We start from the raw sequence: 12,174 nt of genomic DNA on the forward strand, positions 1-12,174 counted from the left end.
ACTATTGCTTCTAGGGGGACAGTCAACAAATTGTGCCCATAGGCGCAGATCAGATGGTTGCCGTGCATTCCTGTCAATCAAATGTAGCATTGCGAGTTAATTTTCTCCTATATCATTGTCATCAAGTTTTTGTGGAGTCTCTCTAGAACATTGCAAATTTGCTACAGTGTTGGGGGATCTTAGTGGCTTACAGAAATGAAATTTGTAGTAACGAAGTAATACACATTTTATTAGCACACTTAATGTTTTCAATCAAATTAATTGCTGGCACCCATGTGTGGTCAATATTTCCATCAGGTCCGTTTGTCTTCTGTGGAGGCTTTGGGAGAAATGGTTGGCCTGGTCACTAGGTCACAGTTAAAATCAGCTCTGCCAAGGATTATACCAACAATGTTGGACCTGTATGTTTTTATTATTCTCATATATTTACTGAAGACTTCACACAATTCTCTCAGATATTTATTTGTTTTGAACTTCTGCCTATGTAGATGTAAGAAAGATCAAGAAGTGGCTTTTACCGCGGCTCACAGTCTTCATAACCTTCTTAATGCATCATTACTGTCAGAAAGTGCCCCCCCTTTACTTGAGTTTGAGGTAACTTAAGAATATTCTTAAAACGTTATATTTTATTCAATTAATTAATACATCGACATTCTGTAAGTTTCTTATTAGAATTATGGTTAATTGATAACTAATACGTGTCCTGCAAAATTTGTCCGACATTTCATTGCAGCATGTCATGTTTTTTTCTGCATGAACCATGATCGATGAGGAAACCCAGCATGATAATTTGGCAACTTCTCTAGGACATTATGTGATGAATTGACATCATATATACATAAAAAATGCATGCATTATTGCTGTTTTAACACCTTATATGTGATGTCAAAGCATGATAACTCGCAATCTGTTACGTCCTGTGTTGCAGGAGCTAGCTGTTGTCTTAATTACTCTTCTTCCTTTAGTATCTGTCAACATCAGCAAAGATGAACGCTCATATATTTCAAAGGGATTGAAGGTGCCTCCTATCTCAAAATCTTTTATTTGTGATCATTTTGGTTGCATCAAGACATCTGTTAATTCTGCACACTCTAGTACTGCATTGCGTTCGGTAAATAGAAGTGATGACGGAACCACTGATGGAGTCGACTGGACTCTGGAGGTGATTTAAAGACATGTTATGCTAGCAGCATATAACATGGTTTTGTGGTCGAACCTTAGATTGGAGCCTGATAGGCAGTTGTGGAATCAGAATTTTCAGCTTGAGCTTATATCTTGGCTGATATGTCTCTAAAGGAAAGAACCTAAGAAAATGTTTCCATCTTTGAAATTGTGAATACAGAGCAACATCATCGTGGGAAAATATCTTCAGGGGTGTAAATGATGTGAAAAGTAACTCACATAGAGATATATTTTGAATTCTTGTTAGATTAGAACTTGTTAGTCCCTGTTTATAGTTTCTATTATTTCGCCGTTATTGTAGGACATTTGTGCAGTTTTCCTTTTGAGATATGTACATATATTTATTCAGTAGTGTTGTCCCTAGTGTTAATAAGACTAGAGTCTGGGTCAGTGGATCTAGACGAGGTCTGATACTGCAAACTTGAGTTTTAACAAAGATGCTGTTCTTATTCCTTATTAAGCCACTATGCCACACTAAAACAAACATGCACCAGTTTATATGGGCACCATATTATCCTCATTTGAGCACAAACTGCTGTTGGTGCTATCTGCATCATGTATCTTCCATCAAACAATTAACAAGGTGTATGAATATTGGAATTTATGATACCTAGTATTTTCCTGGAAGTTCCTCGTGCTGTAGTGTCCATTGCTTTATACTCCCTCTGTCCCATAATATAAGATGTTTTTGCAAGCTAACATAGCTAGCAAAAACGTCTTATTTTGTGGGATGGAGGGAGTAGTTTATACTAGATGAATGGTTAAGAATAGTTACTACACATGTGCTTATATTTACATGCTTGTAGACATACAATGAACTCCAGCACTGTTTCTTGGTAACTGGATTAGCATATCCCGAGGATCTGTGCATGTTCCTCCTGAGTGTAAGTACGAAGTTCACTTTTCCTACTTCCTACACATTCCAAAAAACTCAAAATTTCATTGTGAATATTCACATAATTGGCTTATATAGTCCACTGTTATTGCCTTCTATTGCCTTATAGAAATGTAGGTCAAAAGATGAAGCATCAATTGTTGGGGCACTTGGAACAATAAAACATCTATTGCCCAGGTTCTATTTCTCCCCCCACCCCCCACCCCCTTCTCTGCTTTGGAATTATTTGTGACAAGTTCTGTAACCTATCATACAGGTTGTTGGAATCATGGCATACTAAGCAAACATTGTTGGTTGAGATAGTCAAATCACTTCTAGAGGAGCAGAGCTTGGGTATTCGAATGGCACTAGCTGAGGTATTCCATATTAAATTTTTTCGACTGTTAATTTTTTTTGCCTGTATAGATAATACTGATATCTGTTTTTTGGTATACATCCAGTTATTCATTGTCTTAATACCAGTTCAATCATGTACAGCTAATTGTCGTTATGGCTTCACATTGCTACTTGAGTGGGCATTCTGCTGAGCTCGCAGTTGAGTTTTTGGTGCGGCATAGTGCTATAACCGACGATGATCTAAATGATATCAACACTCTGAAAAATGAGTACTTCCAGGATAAAAGATTTGAGGTTTAACTAATTTCAGACTATGCACAGTTTACTAACTGGATGTCAATTTCTTGAGGATGATTTATCTTATATTTTCACTTATCAGCTGAAAATAAGTCTTGCTGGTCTATCTGAACTAAGAGCTGTATGTGAAAAGGGTCTACTTTTACTAGCAATTACCATTCCTGAAATGGAGGTACAGTGGAAACTTGATGTTCTTTAATCTTTACATTGTGCCCATCTAATTAGGAAATCAGCTTGCGGAGCTAGGATAACAAATATCTTTATGGTGTTATGAGTAATGCATTTTACATTTTATTATTTCCAGCTTGTTCTATGGCCATTTCTCTTGCAGCTGATTATCCCAAAGAATTATACAGGTGCAGTAGCTACGGTGAGTGCTCTTAAGTTATTCTCTACACCCTTGATATTTGTCAAAGCAATGGACCTTAGTTGGTTACATTTGTTACATGTTTTAACTGAAGTTTGGTCCTTTAATCAGTTTCATAATATTAGTATATTGTGTACTGATTACAATGGAGATATATCTGCAGGTCTGCAAATGCATAACTGAATTGTGTAGGCGTAAATTGTCGCAGACAAATCCACTGTATACTGAGTTTAATGCCTCAAATGAAATGCCCAGTCCCGAGGTAGTTTGTTTACGTTTACTTGATACCAGATGTCCAGATGACATTTTAGTTTATCATCCATAGCTACTTATTTCTCATAGCTGTATCGGTTATGCAGGATCTGTTTGCTCGTTTGCTGGTGCTTCTGCATAATCCACTTGCTAGGGGGCAACTCGCTACCCAGATCCTGACGGTTTGTCTTCAAACTAATTAAATCTTCTTGTTGGTTATTGTATCTGATTGATGTCCATCCATTTATTCCATGTATGGTCTAGCTTTCCCAGACATGTGAATACTTTTCCTCTTAGAGATCCTGTGTCGCATTGAGGTTCTTCTATCCTTTGATGGTGAATTATCATATGCTTTATGTTGCAATGGATTAGTTATACATGGAAAATTAGTTCTTGACACACTAGTTCTCTTTCTTGTCAACTGGGATAACTTTTATCATCCCTGACCAATAGGCTGCCTGATACTGTTTGCTTCCATTCAGTATGTGGATTATATAGTCCACAGCAGTCACAACTCAAGTACTGTACTGTTGCCTTGTAAGTCTTTAACTTTGTTTGCCCTCATATAATGTAATTCAAGCTGTCGCTCATTAAGAAGTGCGCTCTCTGGGGCCTCTGTCTATAATTCTTTTGATGTATTTTATATAGAAAACCTCAAAGATTGTTCACTTGCGGTCATCATTGTCCACATTACCTTTGGTTTTTGCAGGTGATGTGCTACTTGGGTCAACTTTTCCCAAGAAACCTTTCTTTATTTTGGGAAGATGAGGTATAGCCCCTTCATCTAGTATTTTTAGCAGTTGAAGAGTGCATTCCCTTTCCAGTTTTTTGTTAGTTAATCATGTTTGCATTTGTTTGGTTCTTAATGGAGAAGTAATTTTGTAGGAGTAGGAGTAAGTCATTATCCACTCATCTTTCTGCAGTATCGAAGTTTTTCTTAATTAATCGACATTTTAAGAACGGCCATTGCCCATCCTGGCTGTGTCTTGGATTAGTGATGCTTGCCCCTTGAATGGTTTCTTTGTACAATTCACTGAGCTATGTAACTTTTGTGATGATTTACTTAACAGCAATAGGACTAATAGTCAAATTTCAGCTTGTCATGTTGTTGAAGTGGCTTACAAAATGCATATTTTGGCAAGTATTAGGTCCCTAAGATGAAAGCTTACATCAGTGATCCTGAAGATCTTAAGCAAGATAGCACCTACCAGGAAATATGGGATGACATGATCATCAATGTAAGTATATTTCTCTTGTCATTTGAAGACTATAATCATGTCATAAAGCAAGTGGAATTATGGTGATTATTGTTACTGTTGGCAAATTTGTGCTAACTAGTTGTGTGAAAAACAGATGCTGGTAAAAGATTGATTGCTTGTTTGTACCTTGTGGACCTTTTCTTTTGCGAGGCTTCAAATTATGCTTGCTTCTCTCAAAAGCTTATTTTGCTATGTTTTCCAGTTTTTAGCTGAATCCTTGGATGTTGTGAATGATAATGTGTGGGTCATATCCTTGGGCGATGCATTTGCTAGACAATATGATCTCTATGCTACATCTGATGGGCATTCAGCTTTGCTGCACAGGTAAGTTTATGTTACTCTGCTGTACCTTCCATTGATCTGTAGTTATTGGCATTTCTCGGGATGTGGTCACTAATTCTTTTACTAGGTACATTTCCATTAAGATGGACTTGATGTTTTTGGCTCGGATGCACAAAATATATTGTCAACATGCCCATGCACTTAATGTACTGGAAGTGATTTTCTAATATTTTATCTGCAGATGTTTAGGAATGCTTCTTCAGAAGGTTGATGATAGGATTTATGTCCGTGAAAAGATTGATTGGATGTGTAGACAGTCAAGTATGTCTATTCCTGTTAATCGCCTTGGACTTGCCCAAGGCATTGGTTTGGTAAGTTGGAATTAATGAAATCTTTTCATTTTTTTTTCATTTAGGACTTCCTTTTGGAGCTTTTGTACTGAATACACTTACAGGTTGCAGCTTCTCATTTGGACACAGTTTTGGAGAAGCTGAAGAACATATTAGAAAATGCAGGGCAAAGTGCTCTCCAGAGGTATTTATGTCCTTTTTGGTAGGAGCACCCTATTTTATATTGCTAATCTTACTGTGAATCATGCCGAGATAGCAACTTATAAGCTAAGTTGGAAGTAATTAGATTCTGCTTTAGCTCACATATACACCTATATGGCCAGTTTTGTGCCTGGAGCAACCGATTTGTTTCCCCTTCTAAATTAATCACCTATAACGATTTACCGATATTTTTGGTAGGTACTTCATTTTGGTTTACTTGAACAATAGTTTTCTTCCATTTCCTCGTTTTATCATATTTTATTTGATGAAAGAGAAATCGAGATAATGAATGGCACTGTTGTTTTTGTGTCTTAGTTCATGTTTCCAGCCCATTTATGTAGTTGGCCCATTCTATTAATAAATATGTGGTGTTGAATTCTGCAGGTTCCTCTCATTTTTCTCGTTTAGAGAAAAAGTGGAGGATGTTGATGATACGTACGCAGCTCTGGCTTTGATGTATGGTTATGCTGCAAGATATGCCCCATCAACAGTTATTGAAGCCAGAATCAATGCACTTGTGGTATGTATCCAATTTATGAACCGAGTTGTCTTTTATTTCTGCTATATAAAGATGACCAGTCTGATAAATGATATTTCCTCCGTCTTATATTATAAGATGTTATTACAACCAATATATGAGTGCATTGGTTGTAATAACATCTTATATTATAGGACGGAGGGAGCATTTGTGGTCTTGAACTCACTTTTGAGTAATCTAAATGTACCTTTTTGGCTAAGTGCAATGCATGATCATAATATTACGCAATTTCGTACATCCACACTTACTCTGACAGTGCTCAGATACCATGGTTTTGTGTGTGTGTGCCTGTGTGTGTGGGGGGGGGGGGGGGGGGTGTTGTAATTGTCCAAGTACTTGCCCCAAATGGGCTCATGTGGACATAGGTGCACCAGATGCACTTCCCTGATCCTGCATCACATTATGTTTGAGGACACATTAATCACATCACAATAGATAGTTTCTTTATTTCTTAGTCTGTGGCCAGCAAATCTGATATGTATTTTGATCTCCTGCCTTTACTCTACTTACCCTGTACTCAGGGGACTGATATGCTTGGAAGATTCCTTCATGTTCAACATCCTACTGCAAAGCAAGCTGTCATTACTGCAATTGACCTTTTAGGTATTTTTCTTTATAAGAAGGCTGCATGTCTTTTCTTGTTTTTGGAGTCATGCCTAGAATTTAGTTCTGAAATGTACTCCGTTCCTCTGCTTTTGCACAGTTGATATTTGCTATTTTCTTGCAGCAGTTGACTTGTTAGCCTCAACACCTGATTTTGTGTTTTACATTCGTTTATGCATATCATGTTTGTAGTTCATATCTATTTTAGGAAGACTTGTGGTAAGCTGCCGCGTCACAGATTCTGAAAAAACTTAGTTACCAACTGACCTTGGTGAAATCGGCCGAGATCTCATCGAGCTAGCATAATTCATATAAATGCCAGATTTCATCATGGTATTGCTGAACAAAGCAAAAGCAATTATGACTTGAGAATGAGCTTGAAACCTCACCCAGACAGAATGTATTGGCAGTACAGCTGTTTCCTTATGGAAATTGCTTTTGGTACACTGATTCAGTTAAGGTGGTTTCGACATCATCATGAACACAACAAGTTCAGATACTCCGTAAAGCTACAGTGCCAAACGGATCCGTCCTCCCCGCATCATGGACCCATGTCTCATATTTTACAGTCGCTACTCGAGAATTGTTGTTGGCTTGTAACGATTTCTTATGTCTCTATCTCCTCTTTAACAAGTAGTTCATAATGGAAATGGAATATTTCTATTAGTCTGGCACCTGTACAATGTTAATTTGTCTACTACATGCATGGCTCCAACGTGAACTGAATTCCTACTATAGAACTATGACCTGAATGAACAAAATGTTGCATTGAATCGTACAAGTCTATATTGGGGTTTATTACTCATGTTTGTACTTGCTGTTTTATTTTCCAGTTAGTTCTTCAATTGAGAGAATAAAGAAAGTATTAATTGTGGATTCTAGGAGATTCTTAAAAATGGTTGTTCGAGACTCTGTTAGTTAAGGAAGGCTTAGTTTGCTTAGTTGACCTAGATATTTTGAATGTATCTAGCATGACTAATTAGTTCTGTGTATTTAACCCAACAGTTAAAATTTCTGAGTTTCAGCTTACATTATACACTTTTTGGGGTCTATTTATCTTACATGATTATTGTTAATTTCTAGGCCGGGCTGTTATTAGTGCTGCTGAAATAGGAATTTCGTTCCCACTGCAACGAAGAGATCAATTGCTGGAGTATGTGCTAACTCTAATGGGAAGGGATCAAAGTGATGATCTCGTTGATTTCAGCATTGAGCTTCTTCAAACACAAGTATGAACTCAAGTTATACCGACTTATTCACTATCATATGTATATTAGCCGCTTGAGTTTGATGGATTTATTCATGCAAATCTTCTTATGTATGCAGACTGTTGCTTTGAGTGCTTGTACTACTCTGGTTTCAATAGAGCCAAGGTTACCTATGGAAACAAGAAATCGTGTCATGAAGGTCTGCTTTGCAGTGGCGAACGTCACAGAACTATGGCAATATGATTTTAGTTTCAGTTACTTGCATAACACATATGATTTTGAGTTGTTTTATGTTCCATTTTCAGGCAACCTTAGGTTTTTTTGCTTTGCCAACTGAGCCCTCAAACATCGTTGAGAGCCTGATAACAAACCTAATTATTCTGTTAGGTGCCATTCTGCTAACCAGGTAATGCTTTAAGCTCACTTTTTAATAAGTAAATCTCAGTTTTCAGATAAGTTTTGCCTGTCATGCTTCAATTTCTTCTGTTCTGTTCTGTTCCTTCTTCCACTTGCTTGCGCTTTTTTTTTATTATTGTGTTATGATCATTTTGTTTATCAGTGGTGAAGATGGCCGAAGCAGAGCAGAGCAGCTGTTGCATATTCTTAGACAACTCGATCCATATGTTTCAGCATCTGCAGAACACCAGAGAAGAAGGGGATGTGTTGCTGTACATGAGGTGTTAGTAAAGTTTCGCAATCTTTGTTCTGGTGGATTTGGTGCATCGGGCTCCTATCCAACTTTGAGCCTAAAGCACATTGATCAGGGAGGGCCTAGGGGCTCGTCAAGTTTGCCATGTATGTTGGAATTTTTTGCTTGGATTGTTACTGCAATTGTATGATTGTGATCTCCCAGTTGGTCAAGACTTCTTTTTTATTTTGTACCAGCTGCATTTGTGTTGCCGAATCGAGATTCATTAAGCTTGGGCGAGAGAATAATGGCATATCTACCTCGTTGTGCTGATACAGATGATGAAGTTAGGAAAGTTGCGATTCAGGTTTGTGTGGAAAGTAGCTGGTTTGCGTTCCTTTACCTGCTACAGCTCATTTCATCTATGCAATGTGCCATTTTCTAGGCCTTCTGGTTGCAGTGTGCCACACAAGAAAATTGAGAGACTAGTTCCCTAATAATCTGGATTGTGCAGCATAACATAGTTACATGGTTCTGTCGAAAACAACCATGTTTTGCAGAAGATAACACAAAGATCTATGCCATAAACCTTAACAGTTAAAATTTCTCTTTGTACACAGAAGTTGAGCTCATAAATTTATCTTCATCATGTGCTTTTCCTGCTGCAGATTATTGCCCTTTTCTTCAATATATCACTGTCACTTCCAAAGCAGAAGACATCTGCTAATGACATCGATCTAGAATCTTCATACGGTGCTTTGTCTTCCCTAGAGGACATAGTCTCCATCATCAGAAGGGTGAGTGGCTATATTAATTTACCATTCATTAAATCCTCTTCTGAGCAAATGTTAAAATCCATCGTTCTCTTTCCTTGAAGGCATCTGTTGATCAGATCGAAGTATTTCATAGAGTTGTCTCCTCTGTGTGTACTCTACTATCTAAGGATGAGGTAGACAATATTAGCTGAAATTTGATTGTAATTGAAGAATGTCATTATGGTTATTGATAGATTTTCTCTGTACTTTATAGCTGGTTGTCTTGCTACACTCTTGCACGTTAGCGGCATGTGATAAAGTGAAGCAATCAGCAGATGGTTCCATTCAAGCTATTATAGTATTTATTATCAGAAGAGGCAAGGATCTACGTGAAGCTGATGTACTGAGGTTAGTTTATACTTTATAAAGTGGGAATTAGCTCAGAAGCCCCCTAAAATGTCGTAATTAGGGTGTGGATCGTGTATGCTTGAAAAACAACAATATGATAGTGGAAAATACCAAAATGTCCACCATCTCTGTTGAAGATATACAGGGTGTGAATCGCATGGCAACTTCAGGACGCGATGACGTCATGTTGGCCTGAGTGGGGCTGTGGATGGGAGATGCCTCACTAGTCACCATACTGGAAAAATCCCAACTAAATAGAACATCACATAAGGATATCTTGGTTAGTTTTGAAAAAGTAACATGCATACGGTCATTACCGAGCAAGCAGAGTGCAACTGTCATCCGGCAATGACCATCTATTACAATCTAATTTAGGGACATCACAACTGCCCAGCTTTCGAGCCATCTCAGGCCATGAGCGTTTTCGGCCGTTGGATCATCAGTTCTGCGTGGTTTTGACCGTTTGATCTCCTCTCATTCCCGCCTGGGCTACACCCCACGCTTCGCGGACAGGGCCGATGCTCCCATATCAAATTCGTCCAACTCTTGTTTTGTTAATTATACGCCTTTGGAGTGTTACTGGCCCGATTTTTCTCAAAAAGAAGCACAGTGCATTACCTCTTTTTATGTTACCTTTTGATTTGAATATTGTTAAGATCTCACTTGTGATGTTACAGGGCAACACAATCTCTGCTCTCATCAGCTATTGCTCTTACCGACAAGCACTCGCGCCATGAAGTTCTCAATGCAGTATCCATTATCATTTTCTTGTGTCTATCATTTTCAATATTAATATTCATTTCAAGGATTATTCCCACAATCAGTTATTACCTTTGACTTAGATAGATATCATGCTTAGCAGAAAATACCAACCACATTGTGGTCTTTGATGAAGTTCTATTTGTGGCTGGGCGAGATATTTGTACAAAGGACATAACAAGAATTCGTGGTGGTTGGGCTATACAAGATGTTTTTTATGTAAGTATTTGGGCCAAGCCTGGGCATATGTATTATGAGTTTTCAATGACTTGTATCCTCACTGCATTCATTTATACAGTATATTGGTAGGCAGTAGGCACATCTATTTGATACTAGTATTTGGGCTGAGCCTGGGCATCTGTATTATGCAAGTTTTCAACGACTTGTATTTTAATTGCATTCAGCTATACAGTATATTAATAGGCACATCTATGTGTTACTCCTTCGTATCATACAAATGGGGTGTGCATTCATTATAGACCATAACCCTGCCCAGCATAATCATGCGATCTTATTTAAAAATGTATATTAATATGTTAATGACTTCTGCTATTCATACATTTATAGACCGTTATAATCAGGACTTGCAAGGCACATTATATTTTTTGAATCTTTTATTCATATTGATAAGTTCCTAGGAAATTGATAGGTATACATTGCACTTTTTTCCTTCTAAGAAACGCGTGCTATATCCGCCCTGATTTGAGATATGTCATATATGTGATAGGAAAGAAATTTAATAAAATATTATCTACAAAATTCTAGAAAGACTACGACGAGCCGAATTGTATATTGTTCATTTAGTTGAAAAGGTTGTAATTCGATGAGTGACGTTTCTTCTGCATTTCCATTCTTTATATTTGCCTTGTTCATATAGTAATGACATGCATAAATATTTTACTTGGACTTTCGAACCGAAACTATAGGGGAGGCCCCGACAGTAATATAGTTTACTTGGACTAGTTTGTATGATAATAATTCCAGGTTAAATAGCAACTGCAATTATGCAGGATTTGGTAGGTGAATTCTACAGATACACTTCTTATTATGTGTTTGATGGTTTTCCCTGGTTTCAGGTTTTCTCCCAGCATAAGGTGCTGGCTACTCTTTTTCTGGAGTACATTTTATCTATACTTCACAAAGAACCTGTTGCAACAAATGATTCAGAAAAAGGGGAAATTAACTCAGAGTCATCAGCTGATGACTGTATTCTACAAGCAACTATGTTCGCTCTCAATGCGTTCCTGAGGTATGGTTCTCCATTTGATGACTGACTGTTGATGTTGACTAATGGTGGACAACTGGATACCTTTCATCTGCTGATCTCATGTACTTGAAAATATCAAAACTTCACAGAGGTGGTGGGAAGGTCGGGAAACAAGCAGTTGAGCAAAGCTACCCTTCTGTCCTTTCTGCACTTATACTGAAGCTGGGAGGTCTTCACAGTCTTGCTGAATTAGGCCGCAATGAGCTTCTACGGTGAAAATTAGACTGACTTTCTGAAATCTTAATTTTATATATGAAGGCTAATGTGAAATGATTGCCAGAAAGTTGTTACCTCATGTTTTGCAGATCGTTGTTAATTGCATTCCAGTCATTCTGTGATTGTGTTGGCGATGTTGAGATGGGAAAGGTGCTTTCCTTAATGGCTATTGCCTGTCAACTGTCTAGCAATTATTGACTGTGTAAAATCTTTGTCATTTCATAGATATTAGCTCGAGATGGAGAACGGACTGAGAAGGAGAAGTGGATTGATCTTGTGCAAGAGGTTGCATGCAGTTCCTCAGTAAAGAGGCCCAATGAGGTAACTTCTAATGAACTTGCAGCTTCTCTTAGTCCCTGGCTAGACCAGCT

General features: G+C 37.8%; 1 protein-coding gene across 1 annotated transcript in view; it reads left to right on the top strand.

Moving 5' to 3' along the window:
- Positions 1-12,174, top strand: part of LOC119292890 (protein SHOOT GRAVITROPISM 6-like) — a gene marked incomplete at its 3' end in the record, with an annotated part of 20,211 nt that overhangs the window by 3,756 nt on the left and 4,281 nt on the right. The window contains exons 10-41 of the mRNA XM_037571564.1: positions 298-401; positions 489-594; positions 929-1,018; positions 1,989-2,066; positions 2,187-2,254; positions 2,334-2,433; positions 2,555-2,707; positions 2,793-2,882; positions 3,015-3,080; positions 3,241-3,339; positions 3,437-3,511; positions 4,039-4,098; positions 4,478-4,567; positions 4,791-4,912; positions 5,112-5,241; positions 5,325-5,404; positions 5,806-5,941; positions 6,481-6,562; positions 7,646-7,791; positions 7,889-7,969; positions 8,076-8,176; positions 8,330-8,565; positions 8,656-8,765; positions 9,067-9,195; positions 9,276-9,347; positions 9,428-9,561; positions 10,239-10,311; positions 10,408-10,539; positions 11,397-11,569; positions 11,677-11,799; positions 11,893-11,953; positions 12,029-12,124. Of these exons, the coding sequence (XP_037427461.1) occupies positions 298-401; positions 489-594; positions 929-1,018; positions 1,989-2,066; positions 2,187-2,254; positions 2,334-2,433; positions 2,555-2,707; positions 2,793-2,882; positions 3,015-3,080; positions 3,241-3,339; positions 3,437-3,511; positions 4,039-4,098; positions 4,478-4,567; positions 4,791-4,912; positions 5,112-5,241; positions 5,325-5,404; positions 5,806-5,941; positions 6,481-6,562; positions 7,646-7,791; positions 7,889-7,969; positions 8,076-8,176; positions 8,330-8,565; positions 8,656-8,765; positions 9,067-9,195; positions 9,276-9,347; positions 9,428-9,561; positions 10,239-10,311; positions 10,408-10,539; positions 11,397-11,569; positions 11,677-11,799; positions 11,893-11,953; positions 12,029-12,124 (3,396 nt within the window). The remainder of the gene's footprint in view (positions 1-297; positions 402-488; positions 595-928; positions 1,019-1,988; positions 2,067-2,186; positions 2,255-2,333; positions 2,434-2,554; positions 2,708-2,792; positions 2,883-3,014; positions 3,081-3,240; positions 3,340-3,436; positions 3,512-4,038; positions 4,099-4,477; positions 4,568-4,790; positions 4,913-5,111; positions 5,242-5,324; positions 5,405-5,805; positions 5,942-6,480; positions 6,563-7,645; positions 7,792-7,888; positions 7,970-8,075; positions 8,177-8,329; positions 8,566-8,655; positions 8,766-9,066; positions 9,196-9,275; positions 9,348-9,427; positions 9,562-10,238; positions 10,312-10,407; positions 10,540-11,396; positions 11,570-11,676; positions 11,800-11,892; positions 11,954-12,028; positions 12,125-12,174) is intronic.

The sequence above is a fragment of the Triticum dicoccoides genome, chromosome 4B (assembly GCF_002162155.2).
Source record: "Triticum dicoccoides isolate Atlit2015 ecotype Zavitan chromosome 4B, WEW_v2.0, whole genome shotgun sequence".
Taxonomy (NCBI): Eukaryota; Viridiplantae; Streptophyta; class Magnoliopsida; order Poales; family Poaceae; genus Triticum; species Triticum dicoccoides.